The 17,863-nt window shown below is 36.9% G+C and overlaps 3 protein-coding genes and 1 long non-coding RNA gene across 4 annotated transcripts; 3 read left to right on the top strand and 1 right to left on the bottom strand.

The window, feature by feature from the left end:
• Positions 1–597: 597 nt before the first annotated feature.
• On the top strand, positions 598–5,497 carry LOC121246576 (alpha-soluble NSF attachment protein 2). Its single transcript, XM_041144755.1, has 9 exons — positions 598–959; positions 1,855–1,904; positions 1,994–2,066; positions 2,923–3,002; positions 3,213–3,364; positions 4,064–4,223; positions 4,308–4,355; positions 4,804–4,884; positions 5,311–5,497. The coding sequence occupies exons 1-9, from the start codon at positions 815–817 to the stop codon at positions 5,389–5,391; spliced, it is 870 nt and encodes a 289-aa protein (XP_041000689.1). The 5' UTR covers positions 598–814; the 3' UTR covers positions 5,392–5,497.
• LOC121246580 lies at positions 5,425–5,765 on the bottom strand. Its single transcript, XR_005937142.1, has 2 exons — positions 5,562–5,765; positions 5,425–5,529 (listed from the first exon to the last, which is right to left on the bottom strand). It is a non-coding gene; the product is annotated as an uncharacterized LOC121246580 (long non-coding RNA).
• Positions 5,766–7,318: 1,553 nt separating this feature from the next.
• LOC121246575 lies at positions 7,319–10,298 on the top strand. The gene is made up of 2 exons (XM_041144754.1): positions 7,319–7,681; positions 8,137–10,298. The coding sequence occupies exon 2, from the start codon at positions 8,240–8,242 to the stop codon at positions 10,112–10,114; it is 1,875 nt and encodes a 624-aa protein (XP_041000688.1). The 5' UTR covers positions 7,319–7,681; positions 8,137–8,239; the 3' UTR covers positions 10,115–10,298.
• A 4,644-nt stretch (positions 10,299–14,942) lies between these two features.
• On the top strand, positions 14,943–15,896 carry LOC121246579 (wound-induced protein 1). Its single transcript, XM_041144758.1, has one exon. The coding sequence runs from the start codon at positions 15,150–15,152 to the stop codon at positions 15,513–15,515; it is 366 nt and encodes a 121-aa protein (XP_041000692.1). The 5' UTR covers positions 14,943–15,149; the 3' UTR covers positions 15,516–15,896.
• Positions 15,897–17,863: the final 1,967 nt, after the last annotated feature.

The raw sequence follows: 17,863 nt of genomic DNA, 5'->3' as shown, positions 1-17,863 counted from the left end.
AGCGTTACAGCGCTCCAACCCTCTCTCTATGAATACTTTTTATTTTTAAATGAAGAGGGACCCCCAATTTTATTGATAATCCTATCTTTGGAGTTATATAAATCTCAAAAATTATATATTCTAAGAAACTAATCTGTACAATAATTGTTTTTTTTTCTAACATTTTTTAAATATGTTTAAATATTTAAAAAAAATCACTGATTCACTAATAGTACTTCTTTAACTAATTAAATAATAAAAATTAAAAATTAAAACAAAATACATAAATAAAACATAATATCATTTTCTGCTGCGCGTAGCAGCTAAGTGGCCCAAGTTTTACATTTTTAGTGAGGATAGGCTCTGATACTATTTGTAACGCTTTAATAGAATATATAAATTACATGGTCTATATTCCAAAATGACTAATTAATAATATAACTAAAGTTCTATTAAAATCTTATAAAAAATAAGAATTTTTTTTTTTAATTAATATAGAATTTCATATACCACTTACGTTCATATGGTACCAATATATGTGCTGAAGCATCAACCAGTTACTTGCGAGGGTTAGCTGGACTTCGGCCTTTCCCTTCACTTTGCTTCCTGTCCTTTTTCACGTTTGCTAGGTTGAGATGGGCCCGTCATTCCTTTTTTTCTGTTGGCTTATTGAGCTATGAAAGAGAATTCAGGTTTTCAGTATCCAGAGCCCAGCCCAGTTTGAGTTTCTTTCTTCTTTTTTCCCCCCCTATTTAGCCATTGCTTAATATTCTACCCTTATGACCTTTTCTCTGCAACTCAGAAGAAAAATCTCAGAATAATCAATCAATTCTAAATGGGGGATCAGATAGCGAGAGCAGAGGAGTTCGAGAAGAAAGCAGAGAAGAAGCTCAACGGCTGGGGATTGTTCGGCTCCAAATATGAAGACGCAGCCGATCTCTTCGATAAAGCTGCCAATTCCTTCAAGCTCGCCAAATCCTGTATGGTTTACTTCTACATCTCTTAAATTGTTGTTTCTAATTTTCTGCTTGTTTTCCCAGAGATAATCGGGGAAGAAAAGGAATAATGGGAAGTTTTGATCTTTGTGACAAATTGGACGTATTTCAAGTTTACATTCTATTCTCCGTTAACCCCTTAAATTTAAAGTTGGCGACTGGAATAAAAGCAACTTTGGATATCCTAATGAATTTCCTTTTCCCTTTTAAAATAGCAGGTGGGCGAGTGTTTCTCGTTTTGCTCTGATTGGGAATGACGGGGTGTTAAGTTTGATATGATGTGTGTGTGTTTTTTTTTTTTTTTGGTTGTTTGGTGGGAAACTTAGATTTTGATTTGGAATTGCGGATTCTTGCTGGTTGGATTAGGATGGATCGGTATGACTTTCAAATGATATGACTGTTACATGAATTGGGTGTTAGATGTAAAATGTGACGGATTTGAGTTCATGAAATGGAATTTTTTGTGAAGAATTTAGCAAATTTGATAAAAGAAAATCACATTTGCCTAGTTTTATGAATATAGGACGAACTTGAAGGAATTAAAAATTATTAATTAATGCGTGTGGATGTACTCACTACAAAAAAAAAAAAAAAAAAAAAAAAAAAAAAACATCATATGGTTTTAATCCCAGAAATGGTTGTTAAATCATTTTTCATATGAGAAATGCTATTTTTCAGCGTCAATCTTGTGACCTTCCACAGATGATATCAGTGACCAAAAAGATGTTTGCTTTACTGTGTTGTTGAGAAGGATCTAAGATCGATATGGATATGTTGAGGTCACGGGAATCGAAGAATGAACTTGTTCCCTATACTTTATTTTGTCATCATTGCATCCTATATCAGGAGTTGATTATCTCTATGAATTTGGTTTTGTCAGGGGATAAGGCTGGATCAACATATGTAAAGTTGGCAAATTGTCATCTGAAGGTAGTTGGTTTGTATTTTTCGGATCCAGCAGTTTATTTTTATCTTTAGTTGATATGCGACAAGCTTTTTCCGTGCTCTTGTATATGTAGTTGGAAAGTAAACATGAAGCTGCCCAAGCTTATGTTGATTCTGCTCATTGCTATAAGAAGACATCTGTAAATGGTATGTATGGTGCTGGCTTACATACATGATGTCACCTATAAACATGTCGCCATGAATACATCTAGCCCTCCTTTGCTTGGTGTCCACTCTTATTTAACTTGAATTCCCTGACATGGTCATATTCCATTCCTTTAGTAATACACCCTTCAGTCGAGGGTCAATGTTATAGTGAATGAATCCTTATGTATTTGAGAGATAGGTGCTTCGAATTTTGAGTATTTGTTTATATAACATCCTAAGAAATTGGAGTCGTTAACTGGAGTCGTTTCCCCGCCGTGTGTTTACCACACATTATTGTCTTCTACTGTTGTAACGCTCCAATGGAAGGCCCAAACCACATGACCTATACTCCAAAATGACTAGTCAATGATATAATTGGAGCTCCATTGAAATCTTATAAAGAGCAAGAACTTTTTCTTTCCAAGTAATGTGGGATCTCATACACCTCCTACCCTTATCCTTATCATATGGGGTGTCCCAATCTTCCCCCCCCCCCCTAAATTCCTGATGTCCTCGTCTAGCCAATCCATCGTCGGTGGCACGGCTCAAGTCCCACATTTCTGGTTGAGATAGGCTTTGATACCATTTGTAATGCTCCAATAGAAGACCCAAACCACATGGTCTTACTCCAAAAGGACTTGTCAATGATATAATTGAAGTCCCATTGAAACCTTATAAAGAGTAAGAACTTCTCCTTCCCAAGCAATGTGGGATCCCATACGCCATCTACCATTATCCTTATCATACGGGGTGTCACAACTGTGCACAGGCCTTGTATGGGTTGACGCTAATTTATTTCTCTTTTGATTGAGTGGGGTAAAACATAATTGTAGCTAAAATTCTTTTCTTTATGCAGAGGCCATATCTTGCTTAGAGCAGGCAGTAAATCTGTTTTGTGAAATTGGAAGGCTCAGCATGGCTGCGAGATACTTGAAGGTAAATCTGCTTTCCTACTTAGTATGTTAGTTTGAAATCTCCTATTTTGGGTTGTATTGCTATGCAGTTCCCTTTTAACATCTATCGCCTGTTTATATAATCTCAAGCCTTCTGCAAATTGAGAAAATGATTCTAAATTGCTCTTGGTGATTCTGTCATAATAAAGATAAAAGACATTTTTTGAGTTTGGACTATCTTTTCTCTGCACAGGAAATTGCTGAATTATATGAGTCTGAACAGAACATTGAGCAGTCTATTGTTTACTTTGAGAAGTCAGCTGACTTCTTCCAAAATGAAGAAGTTACAACTTCTGCCAATCAGTGCAAGCAGAAAGTAGCACAATTTGCTGCTCAACTAGAACAGTAAGCCTAGCAACTCTCTTCAGAATATTTATTCTGGTGACAGCATATGCATCTGGTTATTGTAATATGTTTTTCCAGGATAGTATTTTTGCATGCTTTATATATATATATATATCTCATCCTGCATGATTGTGTGCATAGAATTTTGTTTCAGCAAGTTTTTGGTGTGAAAAAAAGAACAGTAACAGATGGGTTATCTCGACATGATCCTGAGACTTCTCACAGCCCAATGCACTAGAATTCTGCTCTTGTTTTAGAGTATTAGAATAGGCATCGGAGATTTAGGGAGTACATATCATTTCATTTCAGGAAAGTTTACTGTATTTTCACTTATCAAAAGAAAAAATAAAAATTACTGTATTTTACTCTTCTTTTGTGCTAGGGTAACTTAACTCGAGATCTGTTAGATGTCAATTCAATATTGGTGATCATGGTTTTATCACTATGATAAGGCTGGCAATTATTTTACTTCTAAAAAAAAGGCCGGGAACTACTTCATATTGCTGCTACCACCTTTGTATTTTTTGTTTCTACTTATCAATTGTTTTTTTAATTTCTTGGTTTAGCACCCAAAAAAAAAAAAAAACTGTGGTAGGAAAATGCCAAGTGACCATGAAAGCCGGAATTTCTATTCTGTAATCCTTTTGCTTATTATAGAATCATGGAGATTTAAATAATCTGGTTGTAATATGTATCCAGATACCAGAAGTCAATCGAGATTTATGAAGAGATAGCACGACAGTCTCTCAATAACAATTTGCTTAAGTATGGAGTTAAAGGGCATCTTCTTAATGCGGGCATTTGCCAACTCTGCAAAGGCGATGTTGTAGCCATTACCAATGCATTAGAGCGATATCAGGCCTGAATTTTGCCTTGGTTCAGCATCTCAACATTATACTTATTGGGTCAGCTAATAATACAAATGCCATTTTGCTTTTTGCAGGAACTGGATCCAACTTTTTCTGGAACACGTGAATATAGATTCTTAGCGGTGTGTTACAAACTCTATATTTATATTGGAATGGGAAAATCATACTTTACCCCTCAAACTACCACTCCTTTAGCTATTCGATGACGAAACTACCAAAGCTGTCATTTGACCCTTATAAAGCATTAGTTACAGTTTACCCTTATTAAGATCTGACTGTTAAAATGAATGACGTATGTGCTTTGACACGATTTTGACAGTTGAATTTTAAAAGGGGACAAACTGCAAAAGAAATTATGGTTAGGGAGGTATATAATAATTTTCGTAGTTTGGTGGTCATATGGCAAAGTGAGTGATATTATGATGGTAAAATGTAGTTTTCTAATAGCTTTGTATTATATTCTTCAGGAGCTTTTGTTTTGGGTTGACGGAACAATTTTTGAAATTTCAATGTCATCTTTATTTTTCTCGAGATAAGAGAATCTTGATGGAGTTCGTGTCTTTGTGCTAGGATATTGCTGCTGCAATTGACGAGGAAGATGTCGTGAAGTTTACTGATGTTGTCAAAGAATTTGATAGCATGACTCCACTGGTATGACACTCTCCAGCATTAAAACTATGATTATATCTGAAACGTTTTAAAAGTTTGAATGCTTGTTGGGTTCTGAAAGTTTTCAATTGATTTGTTCAGAGTTGATCTGGAATAAAATTTAAAAACAGGATAGAATTTTTGTTGTAAGGTATCCCAAGGGAGTGGAATGGATAAAACACACCTCAAGTTCGAAATATTCTATCCTTACTTTGGGCGTCTCCAAAAAAAAAAAAGGAACTGTTGAACGTGATGTATTAGAAGGGATTAGCTTGACCAATATATATACAATTTACGTCACCTCTTCAACCTCATTTTGCCTCTCTGGATTTCTAATTCGTTTATCAAGTTTTGTCCTGCTTTTTTCCCATTAAAGAATTGTGCACGTTGGAAATATCTGATTGTGTTTGCATAAACTCTGCTATGTAGGATTCTTGGAAGACAACCCTTCTATTGAGGGTGAAGGAAAAGCTGAAGGCGAAAGAACTGGAGGAAGACGATCTTACCTGAGATTTATATCCATAGTTTGGTGTTTTGCTTTTGTTAATGATGATTCATTGTATTATGTGATCGTGTCTGGTTACAATGTACTTTTAATCCGAGTGGTTATGCTTAAGTTTGTGTCCTGAGTTTGTAATTGGATTACGCCTAGTTTCTCTATTACTGGTTTTTATGTTAACACAAAGTGTTGGAAAGGAATGTGAACTGAAAATTGAGGATGCGGCTGAATTATTAGATCAAGGGTCCATGATCACATAATAGGCTGTTGGACAACCACGATCTGTTTTAGCTTCTAGCCAGTTTTGGCAAACCTCCGCCACAACCTCCTCTCTTTTTCACAATCCTCCTTTCTTCTTCTTCTTCTTCTTCTTTTGCCCATTTGATGTTTGACCTCGACTCACATGCTTGGCTGAATCAAATCGTTCTCTTGTAAGCACCATTTTGTCATGACTGCTTTGTATCGACTTTCGGCACAAGACGACTCCTCTAGAAATCTAACTAAACCATCAATTGAAAACATTTTCCATTTCAGCTTTCATTTTTATATCTACTCTCGACGGTGCACGCTAGCGCTGCATGTACACGTTTAGAACCACAGAGAACCAAAAAAAAACAGTGTCGGTGGCTGTCTCCAATTGAAGTTTGCATAGAATAATTTATCTTAGCGCGATCCAGACAAAGTTTTAATATAATCCTATATTCTATAACCTCTTAAGATGGAGGATTTAGGCCGTGTTTGGAAACATAATTGTTCTCAGACTTTCTCAAGTTATTTCATTATCATTCATAAATAATTCATTACTATTCATAAATTATTTTATTATAATTCATAGATGATATGATATATTCTTAACATTCAAACGGAACTTTAGCCTCTTGAGTGGAAGCTATAAGATCAAGATGGTGCATAAAATTCATTTTACAAATGTTATCTCTACCGTTCTTATCCCATCACAAAACCAAAAATAACATTTTTTGTTAATTTATTATAATAATATATTCTTTAAAAAAACCTCTAATCTCTTAGACCCTATTTGGATGTTGAGATATGAAAATTTTCATCTCATCTCATCTTAACATCCGAACATCACTCAAACACACATTTTTTAATCTCAAATTTTAACTTTTTCAACTAATTTTTATTTAATCATTTTAATTTTTTCAAACTTCTAAACAAAACACAAAAAAATAGTTTAACTTTTTCAAATTATAAAACAAAAATAATATTAAAAAATAACATTTTAACTTTATACGGTTTTCTCTTGAAGAACATATAATGACTATTTATATTAGAACGAATGGTTATCTTGATTCTTCTCCTTTCATAAAATTTCATAAAACATCTCAACTCAAACCATTTCAGTACTATTAACATATTTCTCATCTCATATCATCTCAAGTTTTCAACATCCAAATGAGGCCTTAATGTTGGAAAAATATACCCATTACAATTTCTGGTATAATAATAAAAGAAATGATATTTGTAATCATAGAGTATGTAAAAGTCGCACATTTTTTTTAAAAATAAATAAATAAATATGAGACACATGAAAAAATTAATTTTTTAATAATCAATCTCACTCTTTTTAAATAAAACGAGCGTCACTTATTGTTAAAATATTAAAAAAATTAATTTTTTAATAATAATATCTAATATTACTCTAATAATAATTGTTGAAATATTATCAGCACGCGGAATCCAATTGAGAAGAGAACTAGCACCCAAGTTATCTTTGTTTTTGATAGTCTCGGTTTAGATTAGAAATTCATCTCAATTCATTTTAACTTATCATTATAATTGTTTTAAATTTTTACATAAAATATAATAAATAATCGAATTTTTTAAAATTTTTAAAATAATAATAATATTAAAAATTAATATTTTAATAATATTTTATTATAATCACTTAAAATCGTCTTAACTCATCTCTAGCGTCTGTGTAACATATGGCTGCTACTTCGGCCCGTGGCTGACGTTGACAGAAGAGGTATTTTCGTTACCGTCTTAACAACCAATACGACTTCGATTTTAGGCTCTCTCTCTCTCTCAATTCAGCCCCACTGGCATGTATAGGTTCTCCCTGACCCTTTATTGTATCCAATTAGTCCATCCTTTTAACAACGAATGCAGGCTTGGCAAATTCTATTTCGCTGAGCAAACAAGCAACAACAGCGAGAATAATTTTCACCATCTATGCTTATTTGTGAGTCCCGGATCGGTGTTTCAGAGAGGAAACTCGTTTCAATGAAGCTTATTCAAGTGTCATAAATTTCCCTATTATTATTCCGCACACCGCAGGTATGTGTCAGCTTCGACTTGCCTTTGTAAGCGAGTTTTTCAATCTTCCCGTATTTCTTTAATTTTTTTTTCGTTTACTTTCCTTCTTTGGGTATAAATTGGTGAGCTACTTTGGTCGAACTATGCCATATAAATTTCTGGGTTCTTTTTTCTTTTTTTTTTCCGCTTTTCCGTTGTTCTTGTGAAAACCCATGATGAATAGATTGTTCTTTTAGGATCGGTTTCTGGGTTTTGAAGAAACGAGACAATTGCTTGTATCTACAAACACTGGAGTTTTATCAGCAATAAGAGCTGAGCAAGTGAAATTCTCAGCCGCATCAGGTTTTGTAAGTCAAATTTCAGTCTTGGTTCATGATTATTTTTCCTTGCCCCCCCCCCCCCCCCTTCTAAAAAAAGATTTCTTTAAATATGAGGACTAAATTCGTAAAATGTTTTATTTGCGATTCAAAACTCAGGAGGACACATCGAAAGTCAACGCATAGATCTACCTCCAGTGCCCTTTGTGTCCTTAATGCTACGGTGAGGGGTCAACTAGGCTGACTGGTGTTTTAATTGAGAATGGTTTCAACCGATAATGACAATCAGAAAGAAGAAATTGAGGAATCTAGCGGTGCTAAATTTGAGGGTGAAATTCCTCTTCACGTATCAGGGTCTCAGAGGACACTACTAACTGATGAGAACCCTAAAAGAAGGTTTTCTGATACATTTACTGCTCCTCTTAGTAGGATCAGGCTCCTAAAATTTGGTTCTGCATCTGCCACATTTAAGCAGATAGCTAATGAGAGAGATGAGATTTCACGGTCTGTGGCTTCTTCAAGTGGTCACCGTTTTCGAGAACGCATCAGTGGGGTGTTTGATCGGAAAATTGATTGGTATTTACTCTTGAAAATGAGCAAAGAATGGATTAGAAACCCAATGAACATGGCATTGTTTGTGTGGATCACCTGTGTTGCTGTTTCAGGTGCGATTCTATTCCTCGTTATGACTGGAATGTTAAACAGCGTGCTACCCAACAAGTCTCAGAGGGACTCTTGGTTTGAAGTAAACAATCAAATTCTTAATGCTCTATTTACTCTTATGTGTTTGTACCAGCATCCAAAACGGTTCTACCACCTTGTACTTCTGTGCAGATGGAAACCAGAAGACATTTCTAAACTAAGAAAGGCTTACTGCAAGAATGGGACCTACAAGCCCCATGAATGGGCACACATGTTGGTGGTTATTGTTCTGCTCCATGTAAATTGTTTTGCTCAATACGCACTTTGTGGCCTAAACTTAGGGTATAAGAGATCTCAACGACCGGCCATAGGAGTTGGAGTATGCATATCTCTTGCAATTGGTGCACCTGCAATTGCGGGCTTGTACACTATCATGAGTCCCCTTGGAAGGGATTATGATTCTGAGGATGAGGAAGCACAGGTTCAGATTACCACTGGTGATAGGAGAGATCAGATGAGAGTGAAATCTTTAGAGAAGAGATATTCTTTTGCAGCAAGAGATGAGCAGCGGATTGTTGAGAACAGACCACAATGGAGTGGGGGGATTCTTGATTTTTGGGATGATATCTCTCTAGCGTTTCTATCTCTTTTCTGTAGCTTTTGTGTATTTGGGTGGAATATGGAGAGACTTGGATTTGGCAATATGTACGTTCATATTATGACTTTTATCTTGTTTTGTATGGCTCCTTTCTGGATATTCACCTTGGCTTCTGTAAATATTGACAATGAAGCTGTTAGGGAAGCTCTAGTTTTTACTGGGCTGGTTCTTTGTATATTTGGTTTGCTCTATGGTGGCTTTTGGAGGATCCAGATGAGAAAGAGATTCAATTTACCTGCTTATAACTTCTGTTGTGGTGAACCAGTGGCTTCTGATTGCGCACTATGGCTATTCTGTTGTTGGTGTTCTCTTGCTCAGGAAGTGCGGACTGGGAATTCCTATGATATAGTTGAAGATAAGTTCTACATGAAACAAATGGACAATGGTAACCAGCTGCCTATTTCTCCTTTGCCTCGTGAAGATGGAGTGGTTCAATCCAGATCCAGCCCAAGTTCTCCGCTGGGAGATTACTCTAGACCATCCAAGATGCTTACAAGTAGTTCTCCAAGTCCCAGCAAAGTTTCAAAGGGCTACAGCCCAGACAGTCGACTTTCTACATTAAAAGAAGAGATATATGCAGGAGGCAGGGACAAAACTATGACAGACGGAGTGGTTCAATCCAGATCCAGCCTAAGTTCTCCACTGGGAAATTTCTCTGTCCCATCCAAGATTCTTACAACTAGTTTTCCAAGTCCCAGCAAAGTTTCAAATGGCCATAGCCCAGACAGGCCATATTCTATAGTGAATGAAGAGTTTTATGCAGAAGGTAGGGACAAAACTATGACCCCACCATCTATATCGTTGATACAAAGGGAACCGCTTAGTCCAAAAAGATAAACAAAGTTTGAAATTTTATGGTAGTTTGATCTGTATGTAAGATTACATGGAAACTTCCATCCAGTGCTTAGATTTGTTGTGAAATCAAAGCATCCATGTTTATTTTTAGTTTGCTATTTGAAGATATTCTCTTTCTCAAGTAACTTCAATGCATCAATGTTAATTTATAGTTTTTTTGAAGATATTTGATATCCCTTTCTCGCTACCTTCAGTTTCTTTGTGCTGTTTGTAACTTTATTCTGCAATCTTATTTATACTTGGAGGGGGCAACCTTAAGCCAAGTTTTTTTCTCTTAGTAAACAAGAACATAAGTATCTTTTCGAAGATATCTCTTGATAATTGACATGATAATTGACCGTATATGGTCAATTACCTTGAAAACTTGTCTGCACTAATTAGATGTCTTTTTTTATAACTACTACATGGTTTTGTCCGTTAAGAATGAATTTTATACGATGTTATTATGTACTTTTGGTAAAATTTCCGAAGTAGAGAAGTAATTGATACGGATGACTTGAGTTACCAAAGAGCAACTGTTTCTGTCATCTCTAGCCCCAACTATCCATAAGGGAAGACAGATTGTAGAGGATGTTGGCCCACAAAATTAGAGAAAGATGAATGAAGTGAGGAAGTGCTTCTGGATTTTGAGCAATACCTTTGAATGAAGGGTATGGCGAGAAAGTACATCATGGCACATGGTGTGTAGTAGAAGGAATAGATAGTCCAACATGGAATGAATCGTAAAACAGGATTGAATTATTGAGTTAATTTTTAACTGTTAGTACAATGGCTGTGGTGACTGGCTTTATTCATGCCCATCGGCAGAACCACAAGAAATCCTTATGTACCAGAACATACTTGTTAAAAAATAATAATAAAAATCATTCCCAAGGATTTAAGTCTCCCTCCCTATACATATTTAAATTGTTGCCGGAAAATGTATGTCTTGGTTTGTTAAGATTTTATATTTTACAGATGTTGATAAACTGAATGTAATGTTGTTGTCAGTTGGTAGGCCTTGGAACTATTTACAGGTTTTATATTTACAGGTAGGCCTTGAACTATGACCCTCTGTTTCATAAGAATAAAGGGGTAATGCAATCGTTTGTATTTTCAAATTCTTACTAGTAGTTAACTTGATAGGTTGAGAAATTGCCTACAGCGCTTAATTAATCTGATAACTTGAGGAAATCACTGCACTCCTATGGTTCCTGAAATTGCAAAACTGAATTCATGATCCGTCCTCCTAAATGACACTTTTTATGAGCTGATTATGTAATGTTGTTGTCAGTTGGTTGTCAAATCGTGCTATTCTTATATCATGGGATTCATCTTTTATTATGTGTATGATGAGTCTATGATCAGTTAAGTTCATTTTGGCATTGTCAGCAGGTGGTTCGCTCAATCGATTGAGTTGTGCGTCCTAGCTTTTGCCATGCTCTTGTTAGATTTACGAAGGAATTGCCTGGCTTCTTTGTTGTATGCTAGCAACTAGCAAGAATATATATCTTCTAAATCAAATTATGTAACGTGAATAATATATAATGTAAATGTCTTCGAATAAAATTATTCATTCCTCCAATTTAGTTACAACCACCCGCACACGTTTGATTGAGAGAGGGCTGGGTTTTTGTTTTTGTTTATTATATTTTATATAAAAATTGAAGAAAATTATAATAATGATATGAGATGAAACAATTTTACTTGGCCTAATTTCTCGTACACGTCCTTGTTATGGCCCAAAATTTTCGAGCTGTCAATAAATATGTGTAATGGCGGGGGATACGCTAGATATCACTCCCAGCCATAGCCCTTTGTTGCCTGTTGGAGGCTGGTCCTCACAACTAGTTAAAAACGACATATATAACCTGTCCATGCTCTGTAGAGGCCTTGGGTTTATGCATTCAGCCCTTTTCATTTCGGTCGCTCAGCGTGACAACTCATGAGCTTAATTGCCCATGCAACGGTATCATCTTAATTCCCTTGGGCAATTTTTTTATACCGTTGCTTTCCCAACAACTCTGGGTCTTTTGCACATCTAATTCTTTCATATCATTCACTACTTATAATGGAAAGACAGTTTTCTTTATGAGAAAATCTACTATACTGCTTCATTATGACCGTTCAATTTGACTGCTGGTTAAAATTTTTTTTTTATTTAATGATTAAAAAAATAATTTTAAATGTATTGGTATCTTTTTTTTATTTTTTAAAAATATTTAAATGTATTAAAAAAATATAAAAAAAAATAAATAAAATTACTGGACAGCACGCAGTAATAAAAGTGGAGCGGTGTAATAGCCCATTCTTTGTTTATTGGACGGCGGATGTGGACGGCGGATGTGGACTTGTGAATTCTTTAATTCCAGCTTCACCGTACCTCATCAACAATATTTCTCTAAAAAATATATATATACTCATTTTCTTCCAAAAGGAGACGATCGAGGTGCAGATCAGCTGACTAGTAAGTATGTTAAAAGGCATGTGAGCTTAATTAATGCCTGTGCAATTTACTAATTTAGTGAATTTGCATTGGCAGATAACCATTAATATTCCAGTTAATGATTACCGAAGCTCAAGTTGAAGACTCTAGCTGAAAGCTCCACGACCACCCCCAATGATGCTGTTTATTTGGTGAATTGGATTCCACTTGACTGTCTAAAGCTGATTACGTGTGATCGGAATAGAAATTTTGTATAAATGTATCACTATACTATTAAACATTTTGATTTAAGTTCTTTTCTTTATAAGAAGTAGAATAGAATAATTCGGTTGAATCGTAATAACTATGCGTCTGGATTGTATTGTATGTTTCATTATAGGTCCTATTTTTCTACCGTTTTCCGAGAGTCGATGACTATTTATAACTATTAATTTGAAACCAAAGAATTCCACAACACAATTCTGGTGCCTCCAAAATGACTCGGAAAAAAACAGAAATGCTCACTGCCTTCTAGATCTCTCCAATTGCATGCCAACCCGTTGGTGCGATCCTCCACGTTTTGAGCAGGGGTCTGCTAGCTGTACGTAATCCTTTCTTCGTATTGATTTATGTAGTTTTTCAAAACAAATGAATTTTAAATTTTAAATTTTACTTGTAAAAAAACATCACCTGTTCCAAGGAAATAGTAGCTAAGGATAAATCTCTATTATATCCACTTTTATAAATTGGTAAATAATGTCAGTCTCAAATCAGTTTTTGCTTGTGAAACATTGCCATCAATGAGAGTGGGGCAGGGTTGGCTGTCTCTTCAGTTTTAATAAATAATAAATAAAACACTTCAACCCATGTTTGTTTGGATGAGATTGAGAAGTAGCAGCTAAGCTGGGACCAATTCCGCCATTTTCAGGGTACGATAAATAATTGTGATTGGTGGCAACAGTGATCACAGATCAAGGTGATCTGTATACAGTCTAGAAATCTCTCCACTAGATTATACAGGACAAAATCAACTTGGCTGCCCTTTATTTGGGGTGGACGGTGGACCCCTAAATTTTAATTTTAGGTTGTGTACAAAAAAGTGGGCTAGAAAACAGCCTAGCATTATAACAGACGTTTTTTTTTTTTTTTTTTTTTTTTTTTTTTTTGTTTTTCAAACTTAATCCTTTTTTTTCTTCACCGTAAAACATAAATTTCAAATTGGGATAAGCAAAGTCCATATATGTAGATTGCTGGCTGAAAAGCAAGTAAAAACAGTGGCTTGCAATAGACGTTAGACAATTACGTTGTATTTAATTTGGCTGCATGCTCTCGCGTTCTACTTGAAAGTGAATCAATCCATTAACGTTATTTTTGCCAGAGAAGGAAAAAAAAAAAAAAAAAAAAAAACATTTACAAGCTTTGAAAACATCCCCTTGATTGGTGTGCAATATGCTGCTTGTGGGCCAATATTGCATGACTTTTAAGGGATGCAAGACCTAAAAACTCTTTTTTTGTTTCGTTCGTTCGAGCTAATTCAAAGGACGTAAAAGTTAATCCATAATTTCAAATCCACAAGAAACAATATCAATTCATTCATTCTGTGACTTACCACCAAAAAAAGGCTATAAAATATACACTTGTCAAAAAGAGGGCGTCATTGCTGATCACTTTTTCTTTTTTCTCCTCCTGGCTTGAGGAATGGGGTCTGACCTGGCCTTATCTCATTTAAATTTTTTATGCATTGTTTAAATTCTTCCGCCTATTTGTATTTTCTATTATTATTATTATTAAAAATAAAACGATAGAAATTTCTAGACAAATTCTGTATAGTACGAATCACAGTTAGATAGCGTAAAAATTAAAGAAAAATAATAAACATACATAACTTTTTATAACATTTTACAGAATAATATTTTAAAATAAATGTTATTTTTATAAACTAACTTATAAAATAATATTATTTTATTAAAATATTTTTATTTTATAACATATATTGTAAAATATGTTATTAAATATTATTTCTAAAACCGGAAATAACGAAGTCATTAATGGGGTCAAATAGAGTTGGCTTGACCGAGTCCAACGCAACACAACTAGTAGTCGTCGTCGTCGCCCTCGTCTTCATACAATACTAGTAACAACCAGTCACATCATCAAAACGGACGAAATAGCCCAAAAGTCGATCTTGCCATTGGGCCCTCTGCAGCATCGTTGCTACGAGAATGACTGCATACAATAATCAATCCCAATCGCACGGGTCACGACCCTCCTCATCCCCGCTATATAATCTAATCCGTTTCACCAGCGGTAGCAGCATCAGCTTCCCCTTCATTTTACCAGCATTTTCTCCGGCCCTTTCTTTCTGCATCTTCCTCTCACTCCCTCCCTGTCTAAAACCTTATTTAATTAAGACCCACCGCCTACTGCCGAGCTAGGCTTGGTCTAGAACTGGCTAACTCTCAGGAAACTCTGGAGGAAACCGATTCCAGTAATCAAAGGGTGGTTCTCGCCCTCTATGCGGCCCTGAGTTCGCACGACGTGGCTACGGTGCACCATATCGTCGCCCCCGACCTCGAGTGGTGGTTTCATGGTCCTCCCTCCCACCAGTTCTTGATGCGCCTTCTAACCGGCACTGCCCCAGCCTCTGCCACATCCTTCCGATTCGTCCCGCAGTCCATCACTTCCTTCGGGCCCACCGTCCTTGTCGAGGGCTGCGACCACGCCCTCTCTATTTCCTGGGTTCATGCCTGCACCGTCTCTGATGGGATAATTACTCAGATCAGGGAGTACTTCAACACGTCCCTTACCGTCACGCGCCTCCGGAACTCCGGTCCATCGTCACCGCCATCAGATTTAGCTTCCACAAGGTCCTCATCATCGACGGCTGCGATCACGCCCCTCCATTGCCCGTCCCTTTGGGAGAGCAGCGTCTCCAGTTGGGTCGGAAAGTCCGTGCCGGGTCTGGTCCTGGCAATATAGTATCGTCTCTCTCTGTGATCAGCTGCATCCTTTACTATAGTAAAAACAAATAAATAAAGGGTGCGCAGTAATCAGCCCCTGATTGAGTGAAATACTTATGGGCTGAGCTAAATTTCTGTATTAGATCGAGTCAGAGAGATGTAAAAAGCTCCTTATTACGGTCGCGTTTGGGATGGTTTGTTGGGCTTTGGCATGCTTGGTATGCTAGCGTGTGCCCGTCTGTCTTTCGGGTTGTCCTGTTTAGTCGTGGTGTCTGTCTTGATTTTGTGTGTTGGTACGTGGAAACCATAATGGTGGAACATTCCTATTGGTTATATCCTGACGTATCTGTAATCTCGTGTTTTGGTTGCGTAATAAAGGTATTTGCTTGTGCTTGTGATATGATTTTTCCGTTGCTGCCTCATTTGCCTTCTAATCTTTCTAAGCCAAAAGTGGAAGATCCTTGATGATACAAATTGAGATCGAGTCTTGCGTTACTTTTATAATGTAGCCCTATTGTCTGCCAATGTGATGATAAATACACATCAAAACTAAGTTTAATATCATTTCACTATAGTTACGTTCCGAATATACGGACCCATAAATATTTGTAATCTCTAAAATCTAAATATTCAGGTGGATGGTGTGATAAATTGTGTACTTTTTTTTTTTGTTTTTTTGTTCTGAGACTGCGTTTGGATATTGAATCAAGCTAAGTTGAGCTCTTTATGCATAATAGTGAGTTGAGATGATAGAGTGAGTTTTGTAGAGTCCATTTAAAATGAGTTTAAATGTATTTATATGTTAAGATGAATTTAGATATATTTATAAAAAATTAAAAAAAATTATGAGTCTCACGTGTAAAAAAATTTTGAGTTAAGTTGAATTTAATAATTTGAGATTTAGGTGTTTAGATATTAGATTTAACTTAAAATTAGACTGAACTGAGTTGAACTCAAATGAGTTTAACAACCAAACAATGCTTAATCTTGGGTTGGGACCATATTGGTATGGATGTGCTGTCCAGTCTTCCCCTGTGTGGTTGTTCTTCTTTGCACTTTGCATCACATGACTTCTTCTTACTATCTTCTCAACTCCCCTTGCCATTATGGCTAGCTGTTTTCTAGTCTGCTTTGTCCAGCTAGGTTCGGTGGGGGGCAATCAAGACCCGAAGCGTGTCCTCGGCATTAATGAAGTTGTTCTTCTTTGCACTGTCCAGTCTTCCTCTGTGTGGTTGTTCTTCTTTGCACTTTGCATCACATGACTTCTTCTTACTATCTTCTCAGCTCCCCTTGCCATTATGGCTAGCTATTTTCTTGTCTGCTTTGTCCAGCTAGGTTCGGTGGGGGGCAATCAAGACCTGAAGCGTGTCCTCGGCATTAATGAAGTCGTCGGCATGGTCCATGAAATCCCTTAGCGAGGTTGGGGTCTTTCTTACTATCTTCGCCATAAAGGAGTTGCGGGGCTAGATCTCCCCCAGCAGTGCTACCGGTGTGATTTTCTCATTTTTGTCATCCGTCGTCATGTGTTCCTTATTAAAACTAGAGAGGTAGGACTTCAGGCTCTCATCATGTCTTTGTTTTACGATCAGGAGATAGGTAGCAGGGCCCCGAACCATGCTCTCGCCACCCCCTTCAGCGTGAGGGAGAACGCCCTGCACACAACTTCACTCAGGAATCCGTGTAGGGTCATGTGTGCCTTGAAGGTTTCCAAGTGTTCCAGGGGATCCTTTGACCCGTCATATGCATCTATCAGTGGCACTTTGAACCTCGGGAGTAGAGGGACTACCATGACGTTGGTGCTATACGGTAGCTCGACGCTTGTGAGCAATTGATCTACCATGGAAGGTGGGCCTACCCATTTGACCATCTCGTTGTATTTGGTTTCTAGTTTCTGGAACTTGAGGTCCCCCTTGCATCGCTCTTCATCTGTTGCCTTCGCCTCGGGTGGACGATGGGTCTCGAAGTTGTGACTTTGCTAATCTCCTTCTGGTTCTCTGTCCCCTCCCTTCAAGGCGGCATTCTCCCAGCGGAGGGCCGCCATTTCTTCTATGAGCCTCTTTATTGTTGTAGGTTGTTCGTTGATTCTTCCTTTCATCGCCTCAGGTCGCTCTTCTCCTTGCCATGAAGCTTGAGAGCGCGTCATGGCCAACTTATGAATGACATGTTACTTGCATGGAAAGAAGGATCCCACAGACGGCACCAATGTTGATGTCGTGTTTCGCGTGCCTGGGCCACTCGACACTAGCAGCTCTCGGGCTCTTCCCTGCAAGGAGAAGAACGAGAGAGCTCGGGGGCAGTGATACCTCTGACGTTCAAGTTAGTCTAAGGTTATGAAAGAAGAAGAAGGGATGGAGACTAGAATGAGAT

The sequence above is a fragment of the Juglans microcarpa x Juglans regia genome, chromosome 1S, assembly GCF_004785595.1.
Source record: "Juglans microcarpa x Juglans regia isolate MS1-56 chromosome 1S, Jm3101_v1.0, whole genome shotgun sequence".
NCBI classification, from domain to species: Eukaryota; Viridiplantae; Streptophyta; class Magnoliopsida; order Fagales; family Juglandaceae; genus Juglans; species Juglans microcarpa x Juglans regia.
Note: the sequence above shows the minus strand (reverse complement) of the source record. Positions and strands in the feature narration are given on the sequence as shown.

Bases quoted from the DNA above. Each gene is read 5' to 3' on its own strand.
- LOC121246575 (XM_041144754.1), top strand. From the start codon at position 8,240: ATGGTTTCAACCGATAATGACAATCAGAAAGAAGAAATTGAGGAATCT.
- LOC121246579 (XM_041144758.1), top strand. From the start codon at position 15,150: ATGCGCCTTCTAACCGGCACTGCCCCAGCCTCTGCCACATCCTTCCGA.
- LOC121246576 (XM_041144755.1), top strand. From the start codon at position 815: ATGGGGGATCAGATAGCGAGAGCAGAGGAGTTCGAGAAGAAAGCAGAG. The intron at 1,905-1,993 runs GTAGTTGGTTTG...TTGTATATGTAG, and splicing joins TGGCAAATTGTCATCTGAAG to TTGGAAAGTAAACATGAAGC. The intron at 3,365-4,063 runs GTAAGCCTAGCA...ATATGTATCCAG, and splicing joins TTTGCTGCTCAACTAGAACA to ATACCAGAAGTCAATCGAGA.